Source organism: Salvelinus fontinalis, chromosome 29, assembly GCF_029448725.1.
Source record: "Salvelinus fontinalis isolate EN_2023a chromosome 29, ASM2944872v1, whole genome shotgun sequence".
NCBI lineage: Eukaryota > Metazoa > Chordata > Actinopteri > Salmoniformes > Salmonidae > Salvelinus > Salvelinus fontinalis.
In genome coordinates this window covers 33,993,638-34,017,779 of record NC_074693.1, presented here as the reverse complement: position 1 = coordinate 34,017,779, position 24,142 = coordinate 33,993,638, and the positions used below count along the sequence as shown (strand labels likewise).

Here is a 24,142-nt window from a genome sequence, read left to right as displayed (position 1 = left end):
GTCATGCGCATTCACATGAGAGGTAGCTCCCGTTCCATTTGCTTTTTCTGAAGACAAAGGAATTCTCCGGGTTGGAACATTATTGAAGATATATATAAAAAAAATCCTAAAGATTGATTCTATACATCGTTTGACATGTTTCTATGGACTGTAACGGAACCTTTTAACATTTCGTCTGCAACTAGTGAACGCGCTTCGTCAGTTAGATTTGTTTACCAAACACGCTAACAAAAGTAGCTATTTGGACATAAATGATGGACATTATCGAACAAATCAAACGTTTATTGTGGAACTGGGATTACCGGGAGTGCATTCTGGTGAAGTTCATCAAAGGTAAGTGAATATTTATAATGTTATTTCTGACTTCTGTTGACTGCACAATATGGCAGATTGTCTTGATTGGGCTCTGAGCGGCGACCTCAGATTATTGCATGGTTTGCTTTTTCCGAAAAGCTTTTTTGAAATCTGAAACAGCGGTTGCATTAAGGAGAAGTGGATCTAAAATTCCATGTATAACACTTGTATCTTTGATCAACGTTTATTATGAGTATTTCTGGAAATTGATGTGGCTCTCTGCAAAATCACCGGATGTTTTTGGAAGTACTGAACATAACGCGCCAATATATACTGAGATTTCTTTATATAAATATGAACTTTACCGAACAAAACATACATGTAATCTGTAACATGAAGTCCTATGAAGACATCAAAACTATGAAATAACACGTGTAATCATGGAGTAACCAAAACAGTGTTAACAAATCAAAATATATTTTATATTTGAGATTCTTTGAAGGAGCTACCCTTTGCCTTGATGACAGTTTTGCACACTCTTGGCATTTTCTTAACCAGCTTCACCTGGAATGCTTTTCCAACAGTCTTGAAGGAGTTCCTACATATGCTGAGCACTTGTTGGCTGCTTTTCCTTCACTCCAACTCATCCCAAACCATCTCAATTGGTTTGAGGTCGGGTGATTGTGGAGAACAGGTCATCTGATGCAGCACTCCATCACTCTTCTTCTTGGTCAAATAGTTCTTACACAGCCTGGAGGTGTGTTGGGTCATTGTCCTGTTGAAAAACAAATAATAGTCCCACTAAGCTCAAAACCGATGGTATGGCGTATTGAAATGCATTCCAGGTAACTACCTCATGAAGCTGGTTGAGAGAATGCCAAGAGTGTGCAAATCTGTCATCAAGGAAAAGGGGGGCTACTTTGAAGAATCTCAAATATATTTTGATTTGTTTAACACTTTTTTGGTTACTACATGATTCCATATGTGTTATTTCATAGTTTTGATGTCTTCACTATTATTATACAATGTAGAAAATAGTCTAAATAAATAAAAAACCTTGAATGAGTAGGTTTTTGTCCAAACTTTTGACCGGTACTGTACATTACATATATATGATTTGCTGTATATGGATTAGACAGACCAGCAGCTATTGAGGTTTACATACAGAGAACAATCTGGAATATTCCTTGTTTGTCCACAGTCTTTGTTCAGTTTCAGGCATGTGCCTTGGCGTCTCTTCTCTTGTTAGGAAGAATGCCAGGATTTGTCTCTTTTTCATCCTTGTCTTTCTCCAATGTCACACTTTTTCCCGGATGGATTGTTGACATATTCTTTCCCCTTATATCCCGTCTGTTGCATGATCACTCCAGTTGTCCATATGTAGTCCGAAAGGTTGAAACATCACTCTGTAGACTCAGCAGTGTCAAAAAAACAGCTCAAACTCATTTAAGTCTCTCTTTGTCTTGCTCACGATCAAATTCTCTCTCTCTTGTTTCTCTACTAAAGTCACATTTTGTCTATTTTCGTGGTGAAGTTGTGCTTTCTTTTGCTCATAGAGGGATCATGGGATCATCACTGGGAGGAGAGTAGAGGAATACGCGTTTCACAGGCCTTACAGACAAGCAGACAGGCAGACACATCCAGACCAATGAGAAAACCCAGTGAGGCTGGATAGCCTAACTACTCTATAGCCCTTGCCCTTTCATCCACAAGTGACAGTGACTCAGACTCTCTCCCTTTCTTTCTTTATCTCTATCACTCTCACTCTGTGTGCCTCTGTCACAGGTGCACACGGGCAAACTTCTGCTTTCTCTGCCCAGTGTGGTCAGAGAAAGCAATTTTTACATGTCTGAGCAAAGTAAGTTTGGCTCACGTTAGGAGAGACATTACTTCTACTGTTCCACACAAAGATATATGTGGCAAATGACAAAATCCTTCTTGTTCTTCTAGCTGTTTTTTAGCGTTTGAGTTGTGTCTCTGCAGAAGCGATAGTTACAGGGATGGTAAAAACAGCTATATTGATGTAGCAACATCAGGAAAACTGTGGAGAAGGGAGTTGTGCTTCAAAATTAGCAAGTTTGTAACATCTTTAATTGAGCCTCTCATTCTTAATTGCCAGCCTCAACGCGTTACGGAAAGAGATTAACTGTCGCCTACAGGAAGCTCTGGGGACAGCTCATCTGGATACTGGACAGACGATAAATTGCCAGATGCAAACAGATTATCGTCTTTAGCAGACAACAGTTCTTGAGGGCGGAACAAAGATAGCAGTTTGCGTTTTTGTTCATACATGGTGAACCAGCGTTTGAGTTGTGTGGTTGCAATATCAACTGTCTCTTATCTCTGGTCTTTCTTGGCATGCATCATTCAAGACTGTGTTTAAATTGTGTGCAGCACAATGGACATATAATGCACAATGTCTGAGGAAAGACTGTCTGGGTTGGTAATAGTCACTATAGAAAACAGTCAGGCCCCCAACCTGGACCTACAGGCCGTGGTGAAAACATTTGCACACAAAAAAGAAGGACTTCAGGACACCAGGGGAGTCTCTTAAATTGGATTTAATTTACCTTGAATATTGCAGCCCATTTGTGTAGGCTACTAGCCAGACAAAACCAGCTGAGTTCAACAATCAATAGTGGCTGAATTTATCCTCAAGCCAACTGCTTTTTCCTCCTTGTTAGGCTATTTCATGTGAATTTTTATTAAAAAGTTTATAAATAGAAGCTAAATACGGTATATAGCAATAGATAGTACACTGCATAATGAAACAAACCCTAATAAGCTAGTGTTTTGAGGATGGACTGACTATTATTTGGCATTAATAGACTGGTTATACGCACACATTTTATCCAAGCTGGGTGAGAGTGTAAGGACGGCTCATCTCATGCAGATTCAGGTAACCTATACAGGACAGTTGCTTATTCCCCCAAAACTTAATTGGTAGCTGATTTGTGTAGGCTACTAGCCAGACAAAACCAGCTGAGTTCAACAATAAATAGTGAATGAATTTATCACGGCTATTTGATGTGTAATGTTTTATAAAAAGTTCCTAAATAGCAGCTATATACAGCTATAGATCGTACACTGCATAATAAAACAGTCCCTAGTAAGCTAGTGTTTTGAGGGTGGACTGACTGTATTATTTGGCATTAATAGACTGGTTTTACACACAACAACTTTCTATCCAAGCTGGGAGAGAGCGTGAGGACGGCTTATGTCCTGCAGGTTGATTAGAATAGCTGTTGCATTGAACATTTTATTTACAATTTGCAATGTGTAGATTTCTAACTTTATTCACTGAAAAAGTTATTAACATCTACCGCTATTATTGCCAACAGCTATTATTGCCATGGTGACACCATGTATAGCTTCGTGAAATGTTAGGCTTAACATGAGAAAATTACGACCAAATAGGCCTACCAATAAACCATTAGCTAAAGCAACACTATACATGCCCTGGCACCACAGAAAGGTATCATCGATTCTATACTGAACAAAATTATAAACACGCAACAAGTGTTGGTCCCATGTTTCATGAGCTGAAATAAAAGATCCCAGAACTTTTCCATACGCACAAAAGCTTATTTCTCTCAAATGTTTTGCTATAATTTGTTACATAGGTTACACAGGTGCTCCTTGTGCTGGGGACAATAAAAGGTCACTCTAAAATGTGCAGATTTGTCACACAACACAATGCCACAGATGTCTCAAGTTTTGACGGGATGTGCAATTGGCATGCTGACTGCAGAGCTAAGCTGTTGCCAGAGAATTGAAAGTTAATTTCTCTGCCATAAGCCAGGCCTCACAACAGCAGACCATGTGTAACCACGCCAGACCAGGACCTCCACATCCAGCTTCTTGACCTGTGGGATCGTCTGAGAACAGTCACCCGGACAGCTGATGAAACTGAGGAGTATTTCTGTCTGTAATGCCCTTTTGTGGGGAAAAACTAATTTTGATTGGCTGGGCCTGGCTCCCCAGTGGGTGGGCCTATGCCCTCCCAGGCCCGCCATGGCTGTGCCGCTGCCCAGTCATGTGAAATCCATAGATTAGGGCATAATGAATTTATTTCAATTGACTGATTTCCTTATATGAACTGTAATTCAGTAAAATCGTTGAAATTATAGCATGTTGCCTTAATATTTTTGTTCAGTAGACTTGTTACAACTTAGCATGTTACCTTAGCATTCATCTACTTAGCATGTTAGCTTACCCTTCCCCTAACCCTAAACGTAAACCTTTAACCTCACTCCTAACATTAACTCCAACCTTAACCCTAACCTAGCTAACATTAGCATTAGCCACTTGGCCACCATTAGAAACAACAAATTGGAATTTGCAACACATCATACCTATTGTAGTAACATACTACACATCCTACATATCATACTATTTCATGTAACCTAATATAACATGTCAAATTAAATGGAGTAGCACCGATTTTAGTAACATAATACATTTTACTCGAGACCAGGTTGATCTATGCTGCAGTTGTCTATGTGCCGGGAGGCTAGGGTCAGTCTGTTATATCTGGTTTAATTATCCCGTCTGATCTGTGGTCCTGTGTGAATTTAAGTATGCTCCCTCTAATTCTCTCTTTCTCCCTCTCTTACTCCCTCCCCTCCCAGAGAACCTGAACCCTAGGACCATGCCTCAGGACTACCTGGCCTGACGACTCCTTGCCAGTGGCTATTTTAGCATGTAAATCTTGTCGGGGCAAACCATTTTCTGGGGGGGGGGGGGCATGCCAGCAAAGCCACTACACAACAGAATACTAAACAATACATTGTTTGCACTATAACGTTGACAAACGGTGCTCACAAACTGTTAGGGCCTACATAAAGCTGTCCCAACAGCAGAGTCCCAATAGCAGAGTCCCAAAACCTTACAACTGCTACATCTGGCTGTCAGCGGAGCCTTGTCTGGCAGAGAAACAGTTCATTCAGCCTCATTTACTGCCTTTTCAAAAAACATAGTTGATATGGCTGACTTGCTTAAACAAATGTGGTTTCTACTGACAATTGAGATGTACAAACTATGGCATAAGGGGACGACATGACTGCACGGCCAGGCACGACTCCAAAACTATCATTAAGTTTGCCGATAACACAACAGTGTTAGGCCTGATCACCGACAACAACGAGACAGCTTATAGGAAGGAGGTCAGAGACCTGGCCGTGTGTTGCCAGGACAACAACCTCTCCCTCAACGTGATCAAGACAAAGGAGATGATTGTGGACTACAGGAAAAATTAGGACCGAGCACGCCCCCATTCTCATCGACAGGGCTGTAGTGGAGTAGGTTGAGAGCTTCAAGTTCCTTGGTGTCCACATCACCAACAAACTAAACTAACATGGTCCAAGCACACCACGACAGTCGTGAAGAGGGCACAACAAAACCTATTCCCCCTTAGGAGACTGAAAAAATTTGGCATGGGCCCTCAGATCCTCAAAAGGTTCTACAGCTGCACCATCGAGAGCATCCTGACTGGTTGCATCACTGCCTGGTATGGCAACTGCTCGGCCTCCAACCGCAAGGCACTACAGAGGGTGCATACGGCTCAGTATATCAGTGGGGCCAAGCTTCCTGCCATCCAGGACCTCTATACCAGGCGGTGTCAGAGGAAGGCCCTAAAAATTGTCTGTGTAGCTACACAGACTATTTGCAATGAACCCCCCCTTTTATGCCTCTGCTACTCTCTGTTATTATCTATGCATAGTCACTTAAAGAACTCTACCTACATGTACATATTACCTCAATTACCTTGACTAACCGGTGCCCCCGCACATTGACTCTGTACTGGTACCGCCTATATATATTCTCGCTATTGTTATTTTACTGCTGCTCTTTAACTACTTGTTACTTTATTAAATATATTTTTTTATTCTTATTTTTTAAACTGCATTGTTGGTTAGGGGCTTGTAAGTAAGCATTTCACTGTAAGGTCTACCTACACCTGTTGTATTCGGCGCATATGACTAATAACATTTGATTTGATTTGAGTTCTTGACACTCAAACCGGTGCTCCTGGCACCTACTACCATACCCCGTTCAAAAGCACATACATCTTTTGTCTTGCCCATTCAGGTACACCATTCCCTGTGGACATGCTTTTCGCTGCAAGGTGGCCATCAAGGTACAGAGACACATTGATTGTATCATAGTGTACCGATATATTTGTCATTTGTACTTAACCTCCCTCTCTCCCAGTGTGTGCAGACTGTGTTCAGGTCCCTGTCATCTCTGGAGAAGACAGTAGAGAAGTGTCACATTGAGCTGGATGGAAGAGTCTCACCTTCACCCTGCACTGGAAACATGGTACAGACTGGAAACACGGTACAGACTGGAAACACGGTACAGACTGGAAACACGGTACAGACTGGAAACACGGTACAGACTGGAAACACGGTACAGACTGGAAACATGGTACAGACTGGAAACATGGTACAGACTGCAAACATGGTACAGACTGGAAACACGGTACAGACTGGAAACACGGTACAGACTGGAAACACGGTACAGACTGGAAACACGGTACAGACTGGAAACACGGTACAGACTGCAAACACGGTACAGACTGCAAACACGGTACAGACTGGAAACACGGTACAGACTGGAAACACGGTACAGACTGGAAACACGGTACAGACTGGAAACACGGTACAGACTGGAAACACGGTACAGACTGGAAACACGGTACAGACTGGAAACATGGTACAGACTGGAAACATGGTACAGACTGCAAACATGGTACAGACTGGAAACACGGTACAGACTGGAAACACGGTACAGACTGCAAACATGGTACAGACTGCAAACATGGTACAGACTGCAAACACGGTACAGACTGGAAACACGGTACAGACTGGAAACACGGTACAGACTGCAAACATGGTACAGACTGCAAACATGGTACAGACTGCAAACATGGTACAGACTGGAAACACGGTACAGACTGGAAACACGGTACAGACTGGAAACATGGTACAGACTGGAAACATGGTACAGACTGCAAACATGGTACAGACTGGAAACACGGTACAGACTGGAAACACGGTACAGACTGGAAACATGGTACAGACTGGAAACACGGTACAGACTGGAAACACGGTACAGACTGGAAACACGGTACAGACTGGAAACATGGTACAGACTGGAAACATGGTACAGACTGCAAACATGGTACAGACTGCAAACATGGTACAGACTGGAAACACGGTACAGACTGGAAACATGGTACAGACTGGAAACATGGTACAGACTGGAAACATGGTACAGACTGCAAACATGGTACAGACTGGAAACACGGTACAGACTGGAAACATGGTACAGACTGGAAACATGGTACAGACTGGAAACATGGTACAGACTGGAAACATGGTACAGACTGGAAACACGGTACAGACTGGAAACACGGTACAGACTGGAAACATGGTACAGACTGCAAACATGGTACAGACTGCAAACATGGTACAGACTGTAAACATGGTACAGACTGGAAACACGGTACAGACTGGAAACACGGTACAGACTGGAAACACGGTACAGACTGGAAACATGGTACAGACTGCAAACATGGTACAGACTGGAAACATGGTACAGACTGGAAACATGGTACAGACTGGAAACATGGTACAGACTGGAAACATGGTACAGACTGCAAACATGGTACAGACTGGAAACATGGTACAGACTGGAAACATGGTACAGACTGGAAACATGGTACAGACTGGAAACATGGTACAGACTGGAAACATGGTACAGACTGGAAACATGGTACAGACTGGAAACATGGTACAGACTGGAAACACGGTACAGACTGGAAACACGGTACAGACTGGAAACACGGTACAGACTGGAAACACGGTACAGACTGGAAACACGGTACAGACTGGAAACATGGTACAGACTGGAAACATGGTACAGACTGGAAACACGGTACAGACTGGAAACACGGTACAGACTGGAAACATGGTACAGACTGGAAACATGGTACAGACTGGAAACATGCTGTTTAACCATAGAGCAGTTTGATATAGAGTCAACCCCTTTAAACCTCTACGCACCATTAGTTTCCCCCTAACTATGGCATATTGTGTGTGCGTGTGTGTGTGTGTGAGCCGTAGGGCGGCTGAAGACACACAACCTGTCATTCCAGGACAGTGAGAGTCTGCAGGTCGTGTTTGATAAAGAGAGCCGTGCTAACGTGCTTCGTGCCCCAGCCCTGGTCAGCACATTTCTCTCTCTCTCCCTATCTCGCTCTCGTGCTCTCTCTCCCCCTCTCTCAATCTCTATCAGTCTGTCAACGTTCTTCTCCTCAGATCTTCCCTCGAAAGCGCCTCTTTGGTTTTCCTTCTTTTTGTCCTCCAGGTTGTGGTTGACACAGTGCTGCACTTCCCTTCCTCTCTGGAAGAGGTGTGTCAGTGAGTGGAGAATGAGTGTGGTTCAGGAACCATGTAGGTGAGGAGGCAGCTGAGGAGAAACTGTTTTTATTTTTGACCCTATTGAAGTGTTGAAGTGAGTTAAAAAACAACAATTTTAGTTAGTCAAGAACCATATTTTGTAAAATTATAGTAGTTTTTAATATTCCAGGCCACTTAATTAAGTGTTACCTTGTCTTTCAAGGCTTGCTGGTGTTTGCAGAATCCACAGGTCTTCCTGTCTCATTGTATTTTGATGAGCCAGGCAGGTAAGGATACATATTCAAATCAAATCAAATTGTATTTGTCACATGCGCCGAATACAACAGGTTGAGACCTTACAGTGAAATGCTTACTTTACAAGCCCCTAACTGTCCCGGATCCCTCCGGAACTTTCATCACGCACACCTGTCCCCTATTCCCACTGATTGTACTTGTATAAGTGTGCCCTTTGGTTTCCATTGGGCTGTCGTTTTTTGTTTCCAATGTCCGTTGGTGTGTGTAAGTACCTGTGCTGTGTGTTTTGGCTTTCGGTCCATTGTGGATTGCAGAGATGATTACGGGTCTCGTCCCGTGTGTTAATCATTGTGCGCGTGTGTTAATTATTCGAGGTACTCCTCGCTCTTTTGTTTGGGTTTCAACCCTGCGTTTTGTATAGTGTTTGTTTGGTCTTCGCCCTGTGCTTTTACACGGGTACAGTAATTTGGGTACAGTAGAGAATCCTATCACGCATTCCTGCGTCTGTCTCCCGAATCCTTTACCAACGTTGTAACGGCTTTCAGGGATTGAACCAAAATGCAGCGGAGTTTAAAGACATATTTATTAAAGAAAACACGAACTCGATTATACACTAACAAAACAACAAACGACGTAGACGCACCTGAACATAAGAACTTACATATAACGAAGAACGCATGAAACAGGAACAGACTACATAAACCGAAAAACAAACAAACCGAAAACAGTCCCGTGTGGCGCACCCACAGACACAGGAGACAACCACCCACAACGAACACTGTGAAAACACCTACCTAAATATGACTCTTAATTAGAGGAATGCCAAACACCTGCCTCTAATTAAGAGCCATACCAGGCAACCCATAAACCAACATAGAAACAGAAAACATAGAATGCCCACCCAAACTCACGTCCTGACCAACTAACACATATAACAAACTAACAGAAATAGGTCAGGAACGTGACAAACGTGATTCCAACCAACAATCCAACAAGAAAAATAACTGTTAAGAAAGTATTTAAGATGAAGAAAAAAATGAATAAAGAAAAAATAACAAATAGAAAAATAACAAATAATTAAAGAGCAACAATAAATAACAGTAGAGAGGCTATATACAGGGGGTACCAGTAGAGAGTCAAAGTGCAGTGGCACCGGTTAGTTGAAGTAATATGTACATGTAGGTAGAGGTAAAGTGACTATGCATAGATAATAAACAGAGAGTAGCAGCAGCGTAAAAATGGGGGAGGGAGGTACAATGGCCACATACGAATATTTAGTTCCTAGGATATTTTGTGTTACCTGTGTATGACTAATTTGTGTGTGTATCTGTTTTTGTCTGCCTCGTGGTGTTAAGTGTAACAGACAGTGTTCTGGAGGTGAACTTCGTGCTCGCCACTCTCTGACTACTCCAACCTCCGTAACCATAACATCAACAACACAAAATGGTAAATGAACATTAACTGTAAAACATTCAGAGCAGTCATACCTCTTTGTACAGGAACCTGCTCTTTACCCACAATCCTCTCCTCTCTCCCCAGAGCTCGCTCGCCGCCAGCTTCTGACGACTCGAAGAATGACAACATCGACTCCTACCTCATCGCCATGGAGACCAGTGAATTAGCGGGTCCCTCCGATGCACCCGCAGCTCGGACCCTCCCGCCCAATCACAACCCAGCCACATGTAGCTTATCATAGTGCAAGGAAGAGGAGGAAGAGACAGAGGACACTGACAGACCAGTAAAAAGGTGAGTTTTGTTGTCGAATGGCTGAGTTACACAACTGCTGGGTTCAAAATGTAAGACCAACCCCTCTCTCGCTCTCCCACTCAAATCGAATCAAATCTCTCCCCCTCTCTCCCTCTCCATCCCTGCTCTGTGCCGCTCCCTGCTTTTCGGGTCAGTCTGTCCGACTGATTCTTAACTAACCAATCAAACGATCAAGAGCCAGGAAGTGCTGGCCAGCGACAGCGAGGATGATACCCCAGCAGCATCGCTGTGACATTGGGGGGGTGGAACAGGAGCACTGTGTGTTTGTGAGACTGTGTGTAAATCCATTTCACACCACTTATGGAATCCCTTTCAGGACAAATATTTAAAGAGATGAGGGACAGTGACGGGACATTCAGCCTTTTTATTGGACCATGATGATGACATCACCCTGGGGACTCCGGAGTTATGAGGAATTGGACAACAAGCACTTCCTGTTTATGTTGGCTTGTCAATGATCAATGTACACAAGCCCTAGAATAAAACAGACACTATTTTCCTGAGTTAGAAAAAATAATTGTTTTATTTACATTCCAGAAAAGTCTACAATTGAAGGAAATGTTTTATGGGTCATTTTTGTGGTTTGTAAAATATTTTTAGATTAGATTTCCTTGCTTGTTAAAAGTATGTCTCCATAGACGGAGTAGAGTTTCTTTTGGAACCAAATGTCTGTGAGCCGCTGTTTCCGGGGAGGGGGACATTGCTGTGTTGCACCTGAAAACTCTTCCCTCTCGTCTGAGGCTTCCTCCTCTCCCTCTTTCTCTCTTTCTCCTCTTTTTCCATCTCCTTCTCCCTCTTCTTCCGTAACTTCTCCTCCTCTTTCTCCCTCCTCTCCTGCTCCCTCCGTCTCCTCCTCCTCTCTCTGGAGCTCAGCTCCTCCTCTTCCTCCCCCCTGACCGTGCGCCCCTCACCTGTCCCGTCACTAAAGTCCTGGATCAGGATTTTGGGGACAGGGACTTTAGGTTCCCCTTTCTCCCTGTCCTGTTTGGGCTGCTCCCCTTTGAGCCTGCGGAAGAGACCAAATCGCCTGTGGGTGTCGGTTGGTCCTCTGCCTGGTTTGGACACAGTCTGAGGTGGGACAGTGCCTGGGATGCTCCCTGTGATATGCCGTGGTGATTCTGGGTGTTTTGGTACCTGGATTGGAGCTGTGGTGTTAGGTTGTGGTTGGTCGAACTGAATGAGGCCTGCATTTGATTGGTTAGAGTGTGTGAAGGTGGCTTGTGATTGGTTGGGGTCGGTGAAGAGATCCTCAGAGAGCCTCCGAGTGAGCTTCCGTGAGCTGGAGGACTTGCAGAGCCGGAAGTCTTCGGAAGTGATTGCCAAAGGTCCATCACGGGCCTGAGTCCTTTGGGAGGAGACGTCCGCGTGTGTGGATACTGGGTTGCCAGATCCAGCCTTTGAGTCTGCAGGAGGTGGAGACTCACTCTTTTCACTCTTACTTTGGGACTTTGGTTTGCCAGGTATGAGAGTGAGATCAGCTTTCAGTGATTCCCCCTGATGCGATGGTGGAAGGATGTCAGTTGAGGCTTCCTGTGAGGGAAATGCTAATGCTTTCTCTTCTTTCTCTCCTTCACTCTCTCTGACGTTCTGGGTCTCCTGATTCTTCTCTGGATGGATGGTGACTGGACCCTGGAGTTTTTCAGGAATCTTCTGGTCTTGGCCTGTTTGGTCTTGGCCTGAGGTCAACTCTGGAGAAACCTGGCTCTGATTGGCTGGTGTTATTCTAGAGGGCTCTGTGTATTGTACCTCTGTCTTTGATGCTGTCTCTGTGTGTGTCCGAATTTCATTTGGGGACGCTATGACTGCCTCTATCCCTGTGCTTGTGTCAGTGGCTTCCTCTATCCCTGTGTTTGTGTCAGTGGTTTCTTCTATCCCTGTGTTTGGGCCAGTGACTTCCTCTATACCTGTGCCAGTGGCTTCCTCTATCCCTGTTTCAGTGGCTTCCTCTATCCCTGTGCTTGTGTCAGTGGCTTCCTCTATCCCTGTGGCAGTGGCTTCCTCTATCCCTGTGCTTGTGTCAGTGGCTTCCTCTATCCCTGTGCTTGTGTCAGTGGCTTCCTCTATCCCTGTGTCAGTGGCTTCCTCTATCCCTGTGTTTGTGTCATTGGCTTCCTCTGTCACTGTGTTTGTGTCATTGGCTTCCTCTGTCCCTGTGTTTGTGTCATTGGCTTCCTCTGTCCCTGTGTTTGTGTCATTGGCTTCCTCTGTCCCTGTGTTTGTGTCAGTGGCTTCCTCTGTCCCTGTGTTTGTGTCAGTGGCTTCCTCTGTCCCTGTGTTTGTATCAGTGGCTTCCTCTGTCCCTGTGTTTGTGTCAGTGGCTTCCTCTGTCCCTGTGTTTGTGTCAGTGGCTTCCTCTGTCCCTGTGTTTGTGTGAGTGGCTTCCTCTATCCCTGTGTTTGTGTAAGTGGCTTCCTCTGTCCCTGTGTTTGTGTCATTGGCTTCCTCTGTCCCTGTGTTTGTGTCCTTGGCTTCCTCTGTCCCTGTGTTTGTGTCCTTGGCTTCCTCTGTCCCTGTGTTTGTGTCATTGGCTTCCTCTGTCCCTGTGTTTGTGTCATTGGCTTCCTCTATCCCTGTGTCAGTGACTTCCTCTATCCCTGTGTCAGTGGTTTCCTTTGTGCGCGCATCTGTCCCTGTCTCTGTCCCTACCTCTATCTCTGACTCTTTCCCTGTCTCTATGTGTGTATCAGCCTCCATCTGTGACCCCAAGTCTGCCTCTACTCTTGTGTCTGACTCTATGTGCATCGCTGACTCATTTTCTCCCGGTGTCTCTGTTTCTGTATGTGCCTCTACCTCAGTTTCTACCTCTGTTTGTCTCTCTGCCTCAGATGTCTTGTCAGTGTGTGTCTCCATTGCTGTCCCTTTGTGTGACTGTGTCTCTGTACGTGCCTCTATCTCCTTGTTGGTATCAGTCTCTGTGTTCGTCTCTTTGTCTCTCTCTCTCAGTGACCCAATGTCTGTTTCTGCCTCTAAGTTTCTATCTGCCTCTTGTTGCGTGTCGGTCTCAGTGTCTGTCTCAGTGTCTGCATTAACATCTGTTTGAGTCTCTGTTTTTGACCCCACATCTGTCTCTGTTTCTACACTTGTATCTGTGTGTTGTCCTTTCTGTACCTCAGCCTCCATTTCTTCCTCTGTCTTGGCTTCTGTGTGAATCTGGATCTCTGTCACTGTTTCCTCCTCTGTCTTGGCTTCTGCATGTGTCTCTGTCTCCTTGCGTTCCTCTGCCTCCCCCTTTGTCTCTGTCACTATGTGCTCTGTGATGATACGTGCACTCTCTGTGATGATACGTGCACTCTCTGTTGACTGTTTGCTCAGTACTTCCTGTGTTTCCATGGAGCCTTTACTGTGGTTAGTTTCCTGTGACTGGCTGTCGCCGTGCTGCTCAGAGGCCTGTGTCTCGCTGAAACCACCCTGCTCCTCCTGGCCCTGTGAGGTGACGCAAGGGTCAGAGGTGAGCTCACGTTGCTGGGACGCTACTCCGACTGAATCTGGGGTCATCTGGGTCTTTTGGGTTCTGTCCTGTTCTGATGGTTCTTTGTGTTCTAACGGTTCTCTCAGTTCCACTGGTTCCCTGTCCTCTGTAGCAGGAGGTGGAACACCCTGAGCCCTCACTGGAATACCATCCTTTTCACTTCCTCTCCTCAGATCCCCTCCCTCGCTTCTCTCCTCCCACACCTCCTTTGAAACCTTCCTCACCTCTCTGCCTACCCCCTCCCACTCCCCTGTGTCTGTTTTGCTCCCTCTCTTCCACCTTTTGCGGAGGAGCGAGGGAGAGAGAGAGAGGAGGGAGGGTGAGCGAATCGGTGGGATGGACAGGTTCCCTTTCGCCCTCTCCTTCCTGTTCCTCTCTTCCTCCCTCTCTCGAGCCCTTGCCCACACCATCCGATATCCGTGGCAACGACCCCGGGGATCAAATGTGGAGGCAGGCCGTTCCTTCCTCCACTTCTCCAGCTCTTTCTCCGTCTGCCTCTCCAGATCCTTACCCGAAAGAGGGACAGAACACACCTGGGTGGGGGTGAAAGGGAGATAGAGTGTTGGTAAAAGTGGGGTGACAGGTGTGTATTGTACATGCATGGTAGGATAGTTCAAGTATAACCGGTGTACATGAGGCCAGGTGTCTGACCTCTCCGATGAAGGTATCGTCCTCCTGCTGCACCTGCTCCCTCACACCCCTCAGCCTCTCCAGAGTCTCCATCTGGCCCTCACACTCCTCCCTCTGCTCCACCCGGCCCAGAGCCCTGCGCACCAACACAACCGCCACCTGGAACAACACACGCACTCCTGATGGAGGGGGATGGAGAGGGTGAGAACGACACACAGGATGTGTGGGGAGTGAGAGGTGAGATTAACCAAACCCTTTGTTAGAAAAATACTTTCTTTAGGTTTCACTATAGACAGACAGACAGACAGAGACAGACAGACAGACAGACAGACAGACAGACAGACAGACAGACAGGTGAATGGCCATAATATATAGATATACTGGATAACATAGATGAATGAATAGATAGATGGATAGATTAATTCATTCATTCCCTCCTTCATTAACAGACCGTAGCAGAAGAACAGGTCCCAGACTCGGAGGAGGGTGTTGAATGGCAGGTGACGTGTGAACAGGCACATCAGCCAATCGGTGGCGAACATCAGAGGCTCCACGCCGTGTCTCTGCAGATGCTTGTGAGTTGCGGGACACGTCTTTTTCAGCACCCAGGTCAGCATGGCCGCGTCAAAGAGAACCCCCTCCTATAGACAACATTAGAGAGACAAGTGTCTGGAGAAATGCTATTGAGCTATGTTACAACAACCAAACTCCTTACTGATGAAAAACATATTGATGTACAGTAACAGTCAAAAGTTTGGACACTTATTTATACTATTTTCTACATAGAATAATAATAGTGAAGACACCAAAACATGAAATAACAGATATGGAATCATGTAATAACCAAAAAAAGCATTAAACAAATCAAAATATATTTGAGATTCTTCAAAGTAGCCACCCTTTTCCTTGATGACAGATTTGCACACTCTTGGCATTCTCTCAACCAGCTTCACTTGGAATGCTTTTCCAACATTCTTGAAGGAGTTCCTACATATGCTGAGCACTTGTTGGTTGCTTTTCCTTCACTCTGCGATCCAACTCATCCCAAACCATCTCAATTGGGTTGAGGTCGGGTGATTGTGTAGGCCAGGTTATCTGATGCAGCACTTAAATTAAATCAACGTTTATTTGTCACGTGCACCGAATACAACAGGTGTAGTAGACCTTACAAGGAAATTCTTACTTACAGGCTCTAATCAATAGTGCAAAAAAGGTATTAGGTGAACAATAGGTAAGTAAAGAAATAAAAACAACAGTAAAAAGACGAAAAAGGGAGGTCAGCTTTCAGTGAAAAACAGTAGCGAGGATATATACTGTAGCGAGCCTATAAAAGTAGCGAGGCTACATACAGACACCGGTTAGTCAGGCTGATTGAGGTAGTATGTGCATGTAGATATGGTTAAAGTGACTATGCATATATGATGAACAGAGTAGCGTAAAAGAGGGGTTGTTGGGTGGTGGGACACAATGCAGATTGCCCGGTTAGCCAATGTGCGGGAGCACTGGTTGGTCGGCCCAATGGAGGTAGTATGTATATGAATGTATAGTTAAAGTGACTGTGCACATATGATAAACAGAGAGTAGCAGCAGCGTAAAAGAGGGGTTGGGGGGGGCACACAATGCAAATAGTCAGGGTAGCCATTTAATTACCTGTTCGGGAGTCTTATGGTTTGGGGGTAAAAACTGTTGAGAAGCCTTTTTGTCCTAGACTTGGCACTCCGGTACCGCTTGCCATGCGGTAGTAGAGAGAAAAGTCTATGACTGGGGTGGCTGGGGTCTTTGACAATTTTTATGGCCTTCCTCTGACACCGCCTGGTGTAGAGGTTCTGGATGGCAGGCAGCTTAGCCCCAGAGATGTACTGGGCCGAACGCACTACCCTCTGTAGTGCCTTGCGGTCGGAGGCCGAGCAATTGCCGTACCAGGCAGTGATGCAACCAGTCAGGATGCTCTCGATGTTGCAGCTGTAGAACCTTTTGAGGATCTCAGGACCCATGCCAAATCTTTTCAGTTTCCTGAGGGGGAATAGGCTTTGTCGTGCCCTCTTCACGACTGTCTTGGTGTGTTTGGACCATTCTAGTTTGTTGGTGATGTGGACACCAAGGAACTTAAAGCTCTCAACCTGCTCCACTACAGCCCCGTTGATGAGAATGGGGGTGTACTCGGTCCTCCTTTTCCTGTAGTCCACAATCATATCCTTAGTCTTGGTTACATTGAGGGATAGGTTGTTATTCTAGCATCACCCGGCCAGGTCTCTGACCTCCTTCCTATAGGCTATCTCGTTGTTGTCGGTGATCACTGTTGTGTCGTCTGTAAACTTAATGATGGTGTTGGAGTTGTGCCTGGCCATGCAGTCGTGGGTGAACAGGGAGTACAGGAGGGGACTGAGCACGCACCCCTGGGGGGCTCCAGTGTTGAGGATCAGCGTGGCAAATGTGTTTCCCCTTACCCTCACCACCTGGGGTCGGACCGTCAGGAAGTCCAGGATCCAGTTGCAGAGGGAGGTGTTTAGTCCCAATATCCTTAGCTTAGTGATGAGCTTTGAGGGTACTATGGTGTTGAACGCTGACCTGTAGTCAATGAATAATAAGTGTTCCTTTTGTCCAGGTGGGAAAGGGCAATGTGGAGTGCAACTGAGATTACATCATCTGTGGATCTGTTTGGGCGGTATGCAAATTGGGGTGGGTCTAGGGTTTCTGGGATAATGGTGTTGATGTGAGCCATTACCAGCCTTTCAAAGCACTTCATGGCTACGGACGTGAGTGCCATGGGTCTGTAGTCATTTAGGCAGGTTGCCTTTCTGTTCTTGGGCACAGGGACTATGTTGGTCTGCTTGAAACATGTTGGTATTACAGACTCAATCAGGGACATGTTGAAAATGTTGGTGAAGACACCTGCCAGTTGGTCAGCACATGCCCGGAGCACACGTCCTGGTAATCCGTCTGGCCCCGAAGCCTTGTGTATGTTGACCTGTTTAAAGGTCTTACTCACGTCGGCTATGGAGAGCATGATCATACAGTTGTCCGGAACAACTGGTGCTCTCATGCATGGCTCAGTGTTGCTTGCCTCGAAGCAAGCATAGAAGTGATTTAGCTCGTCTGGTAGGCTCGTGTCACTGGGCAGCTCACGGCTGTGATTCCCTTCGTAGTCTGTAATAGTTTGCAAGCCCTGCCAAATAAGACGAGCGTCAGAGCCGGTGCAGTATGATTCAATCTTAGCCCTGTATTGACGCTTTGCCTGTTTGATGGTTCGTTGCAGGGCATAGCAGGATTTCTTGTAAGCTTCCGGGTTAGAGTACCGCACCTTGAAAGCGGCAGCTCTGCCATTTAGCTCAGTGCCAATGTTGCCTGTAATCCATGGCTTCTGGTTGGGGTATGTACGTACAGACACTGTGGGGACGACGTCCTCGATGCACTTATTGATAAAGCCAGTGACTGATGTGGTGTACTCCTCAATGCCATCAGAAGAATCCCGGAACATGTTCCAGTCTCTGATAGCAAAACAGTCCTGTAGTTTAGCATCTGCTTCATCTGACCACTTTTTTAATAGACTGAGTCACTGGTGCTTCCTGCTTTAATTTTTGCTTGGAATCAGGAGGATAGAGATACTCTCCTTTATGGTCAAATAGCCCTTACACAACCTGGAGGTGTGTTGGGTCATTGTCCTGTTGAAAAACAAATAATAGTCCCACCAGGTGCAAACCATGCTGGTTAAGTGTGCCTTGAATTCTAAATAAATCACAGACAGTGTCACCAGCAAAGCTCCCCCACACCATCACACCTCCTCCATGCTTCATAGTGGGAAACACACATCCGTACATCATCCGTTCACCTACTCTGCGTCTCACAAAGACACAGCGGTTGGGACCAAAAAATCTCAAATTTGGACTCATCAAACCAACGGACAGATTTCCACCGGTCTGATGGCCATTGCTCATGTTTCTTGGCCTAAGCAAGTCTCTTCTTCTTATTGGTTTTCTTTAGTAGTGGTTTCTTTGCAGCATTTCGACCACGAAGGCCTGATTTTCGCAGTCTCCTTTGAACAATTGATGTTCAGATGTGTCTGGTAACTCTAATGAACTTATCCTCTGCAGCAGAGGTAACTCTGGGTCTTCCTTTCCTGTGACGGTCCTCATGAGAGTCAGTTTCATCATAGCACTTGATGGTTTTTGCGACTCCACTTTCAAAGTTCCTGAAATTTTCAGGATTGACTGACCTTCATGTGTTAAAGTAATGATGGACTGCCGTTTCTCTTTGCTTATTTGAGCTGTTCTTGCCATAATAAGGACTTGTTTTTTTACCAAATAGGGCTATCTTCTGTATACCACCACTACCTTGTCACAACACAACTGACTGGCTCAAACGCATTAAGAAGGAAAGATTTCACAGATGAACTTTTAACAAGGCACACCTGTTCATTGAAATGCATTCCAGGTGACTACCTCATGAAGCTGGTTGAGAGAATGCCAAGAGTGTGCAAAGCTGTCATCAAGGCGAAGGGTGGCTACTTTGAAGAATCTCAAATCTCAAATATATTTTGATTTGCTTAACACTTTTTTGGTTATTTCATAGTTTTGATGTCTTCACTATTGTTCTACAATGTAGAAAATAGTAAAAATAAAGAAAAACCCTGGAATGAGTAGGTGTGTCCAAACTTTTGACTGGTATTGTACATATGCAGTTTTCACTCTGTGTACTCTTTGGATCACTAATTGACCATGAGCAGTAAGTAACATTATCTTACCAGAAGAGGGCTGTAGTAGTCAGGGAGGTACTGTTCACTAATCTGTACCAGGCACCAGAATGCCTCCTATTGGAGGCGAAAGCAAAGGTATTTAGAGAGATGGACGGTTATTACAGGCTGTGACGGGGGAAAGATCAAGCTTGCCACCTATCCAGTCCTTTCATGTTGTTCAGGTTGGTGGATGGTGATTGTAACCAGGGGCGCAATTTCAGTGGGGACGGAGGGGGGAGTGTCCTACATTCTGAAATTGCATTTTTATCCCCCCTAATTTTATCATTGGAATGTGATACAAAACGAGGCAACGGTGTGCTTTAGGACCATGGGACGCCTCCGAGCTGTCAGTTAGGCTGTTTGGAGTGTTTATCCGACTGGATAAAAAAATAAGTAATAATGATAATTACCCCCCCCCCCCCCCCACCCACTTCTAAAACCAAAGTTGCACCCCTGATTGTAACAGTACCTCAGTAGGCATGTTCATCAGCAGTACAGCTGCTACAGGTCCCTGGGCCTGACAGTAGCCCTCGTCAGGCTTCAGCTGAGTAAAGGCCTTCAGCACCCGGAACAGACCACGCTGCCTACCCACACACAACACAACACTCAGATCAACCAGAACACTGACGGGATAACACCAGACAATATTTATACAACACTACAAAAAGAACGAGAGATGGAGAAAGATGTGTCGTATGTCATCATCGTTCCATAAATTGTACGGAGTATCATGAGGCTGTTTTACCCATGGCCATCTCTGGAGAGGAACATCTCATGGAAGGGGAACTGGCGGTCTAAGTCTCTCTCGATAATGTCCACACAGCTCTGTAGGGCAGGCCTGGAGTCCAGAGTCTGACAGGGAGAGAGATTTACCTGATAACTTTACTCTGCAATATTTGTATATTTACAGTAGGAATACCATAAAGGCCCAGTGAGGTTCTAATAAATGATTCTATCTATATAGTTGAGTTGTTTGCTCTATCTTACCTGGTAGAGGTCCTTGTTGCGGTGCATTCTGTCTGTGGCACCACACAGCAGTGGCCAACATTTAGCCCTGAGGGATGCTGGGATGCCTTTCTGACACTGCTCTTTGACCTGAGAGACCGGTGGAGAGTAAGGATCATGCAGGAGCAAATACCTGGGTCTGGTGTCCCAGAAGAGGTTACATCAAAAATGCCAAGTACACACCTTGCTGGACTTCTTTAGTAAGACACGATCCCATTGGCTGATGATGTTGATCCACTTCGTCTCTCTCTGTCTAACGAGCTCAGGAGGCGGGCCTTCACTCCTGGCACCAACATATCATAAGCAAAATAAGGTTTTCACTTTAAGCATAACTGTCATAATAACATTTTAAAGTCAGTATCTTTCTAGGGCAGATAACTAACTCCTCACTTTGAGTCTTTCCTGTTTCTGAGGACCAAAGTCCTCTCTAAGGCAGCCAATTTACCAAAATGTACTGAGTTGAGTCAACTGCACCTTCATGTCTCGTCACAGAGAACGAAAACACCGTAAAGATACACAGGAAACAGGAAAACCGCATGGTGGCGGTGTGACTATCTCCATAGCAACAGGTCAGGATGTTCAAGGACACAGAGTGAGAGAGGAGATGACTGTTAAGAGGATGTCTGTTATATTTGTGTTCGGTTATTAGCTGGGTTTATTCTATGAACTAAATAAAGAATGACTTATATTTGTATCTATATAAAAAAACCTGAACTGTGATCTTTCGTGCTACAATTGTTTTTTTGCATGATGTTGCAAGTTATAGGATGAGTCTTTAGTGTCTTCTGTTAACCAAAAAATGCCTTATTGCTCAGTTTGTTTCTCTTATCATAACTAATCAATCCTTTAAAGGGCAGTGCAGTTAAAAAGGTGATTTCCACTCTGTTGTTTTTTAGGATATTTCCACACAGGTCGAAATAGCACTGAAATTGTGTAAAAGCTACAGTTGAAGTCGGAAGTTTACATACACCTTAGCCAAAGACATTTAAACTCAGTTTTTCACAATTCCTGACATTTAATCCTAGTAAAAATTTGCTGTATTAAATCAATTTGGATTACCACTTTATTTTAAGAATGTGAAATGTCAGAATAATAGTATAGAGAAGGATTTATTTCAGCTTTTATTTCTTTCGTCACATTCCCAGTGGGTCAGACATTTACATACACTCAATTACTATTTGGTAGCACTGCCTTTAAACTGTTTAACTTGGGTCAAACGTTGCAGGTAGCCTTCCACAAGCTTCCCACAATAAGTTGGGTGAATTTTGTCCCATTCCTCCTGACAGAGCTGGTGTAACTGAGTCAGGTTTGTAGGCCTCCTTGCTCGCACACCATTTTGCCATTTTGCCACAACTTTGGAAGTATGCTTGGGGTCATTGTCCATTTTGAAGACCCATTTGCGACCAAGATTTATCTTCCTGACTGATGTCTTGAGATGTTGCTTCAATATATCCACATAATTTTCCTGCCTCATGATGCCATCTATTTTGTGAAGTTCACCAGTCCCTCTTGCAGCAAAGCACCCCCTCTTATTTGTGTAAGAGCTTTTTGAAAAGAATACCTGAAATTTCAGCCTGTTCAGGTGGGATGGAACTTTTGGACATATCATGATGTCACAATGTGATCTGATTATAATAGACCAATGACTGTTCATCTGGGTAAGGGGGTGGGCTCTAGACCATGCTATCAGCCAAGCATGCTGTGTATGTAAATATCTTCAAATTTGTTTCCTAGAGCCTACATCAGTGGTCACCAACCGGTCGATCGCGATCAACTGGTCAATCTTCAAGGCATTCCTAGTTGATCACCAAACATTTCTGTAGAAAAGCCAACAATAAACGCCACAGTAAAGTTTGATACTAGCCTACGTGACATTTCACTACTTTTAAAACCATGACCAGAGAGAGACTGTCAAAAGAGCTGCTGTTTAATGAGTGAGTTCATGCCTAAGTTTTTAACACTCTCAACACTGTTTTACTCAACACTATTACAAAACAGAAAACGTGCTTCTCCCATCTTCCACTTGAGCTGAAGTGTCTTGATAGCACTGTGCTTTTATTATTATCTGCAGCTCGTCGTGTCCATTTTAATATCAAGGAATATTTCACTTTCTCTGGTCATAAGAACAACATGAATTTGTGCATGAGGCAGTGCCACTCGAGTTTTGCCATCAGGTGGAAGACGGTGCGCCCTCTCTCTGGTCAGTCTCACCGGAGGAAAGGAAGGAGAGAGCAGGGACTGTGAGAGGTGGACCATTTGCTGCTCTCTCCATCCTTCCCTGCGCTGCGACTAATGCCGTGTTTAAAACATCTGGGAACTCGGAAATCTCCGACTTCCAACTTCAGTGCGTTCAAGACAACTGCGAAGTCGGAAACTCGGGCGTCTTTCTTGAGCACTGACTTTCTGACCTGAAGATCACTGACGTCATGATTTGACCTAGTTTCTTTCCGAGGTCCCAGTTGTCCTGAAGCACCATGACCATCAGATGCAGGTACCATCAGTCCATTATAATAAAAAAGCTAATTATTTAAATGTATTTACATTTACTGCACAAACCTCATTCCTACACGACTGTCTTTGTTAGGTTAATGTTACATTTTTTAAGTCAAGGGAAATAAATTATTACAATTTTTTTTATTTTCGCTAAATAAACACAGTGATTTATTAGACATACAGTGGTGATTTAAAAATAAAATGACAAAGACTGTACATGGGCTTTAAAAAAAGAGTGAGAGAACAGAAACTGGTTATCAGTGCTGCTAAGCCAGAGACTACTTCGTACTGACCCGGCAGTGGATCCATTCACCAGGATGAAGCCGAAGCGGTCTGTCTCTGTGGCTGGAGTTGGAACACGGACCTCTGACCCCCTGTCAGAACCAGAACTGTCCTCTCCGCTGGGGGGCATCTGGGTCGGAGTGGACGCACTCAGCATCTTACTCTACTGAGAGAGGAGAGGTCCCAGTTTCAAAAATACTCATCACTTCTGTATTGATGTACCAGAGTGTGTCCGTCTATCTCCGTTGTGTGTATCTGTACTTTATGTGTGTTAGAGCTAAAGCAAGTATAAGTGCAACACAGAAGACTTATCCTGTATATTAAAACCCTTAGATCAAACCTACAGCCTATTGTTACATAAATAAAGTAATTTAACACAATCTAGGCTTCATGCATACAGTGTGGTGCTACAGAATCTAGCCACAGCATCAACAGATTAAGTTGTTCAATTGGAAGCAGAGGAGAAGCCCTATCTACTTCCTGCCTCGACATAGACTGTGACTGTCACCACACCCGGTAGTTGTAAAGTAGCAATGATGTATAATGGTGTAAAATCAAATACCTTTGAGTTCTCTCTCCTCTTTGATCACTGGGTGGAATGCTTGCTGGAGAGAAGTGTTTGGTTAGAACGAGATTGGAAAGAAAGCGAGAAACTTCCGCTATTCAGTCTTGCTCTCTCACAAACTCATATTGGGAAGTCATTATTGTGTGTGTATATATATGTGTATGTGTCAGTGGTGGCTGGTGGGAGGAGCTATAGGAGGACGGGCTCATTGTAATGGCTGAAATGGAATAAATGGAATGGTATCA

The 24,142-nt window shown here is 44.7% G+C and overlaps 1 protein-coding gene and 1 pseudogene across 1 annotated transcript; one reads left to right on the top strand and one right to left on the bottom strand.

Annotated features, from left to right (window-relative positions):
- Positions 1 to 1,128: 1,128 nt before the first annotated feature.
- Positions 1,129 to 11,224, top strand: LOC129827286 (cell cycle checkpoint control protein RAD9A-like; annotated as a pseudogene).
- Positions 11,225 to 11,226: 2 nt separating this feature from the next.
- On the bottom strand, positions 11,227 to 24,083 carry LOC129827868 (treacle protein-like). Its single transcript, XM_055889112.1, has 10 exons — positions 23,895 to 24,083; positions 23,344 to 23,498; positions 20,741 to 20,840; positions 20,540 to 20,647; positions 20,298 to 20,404; positions 20,022 to 20,136; positions 19,562 to 19,627; positions 15,272 to 15,461; positions 14,842 to 14,999; positions 11,227 to 14,723 (listed from the first exon to the last, which is right to left on the bottom strand). Exons 2-10 carry the CDS (start codon positions 23,487 to 23,489, stop codon positions 11,340 to 11,342), a joined length of 4,374 nt encoding a protein of 1,457 aa, XP_055745087.1. The 5' UTR covers positions 23,490 to 23,498; positions 23,895 to 24,083; the 3' UTR covers positions 11,227 to 11,339.
- Positions 24,084 to 24,142: the final 59 nt, after the last annotated feature.

Bases quoted from the DNA above. Each gene is read 5' to 3' on its own strand.
- LOC129827868 (XM_055889112.1), bottom strand. From the start codon at position 23,489: ATGCTGAGTGCGTCCACTCCGACCCAGATGCCCCCCAGCGGAGAGGAC. The intron at 20,405-20,539 runs GTAAGATAGAGC...TCTCCCTGTCAG, and splicing joins GCAACAAGGACCTCTACCAG to ACTCTGGACTCCAGGCCTGC. The intron at 15,000-15,271 runs GTCTGTTAATGA...CCCCTCCATCAG, and splicing joins GGACCTGTTCTTCTGCTACG to GAGTGCGTGTGTTGTTCCAG.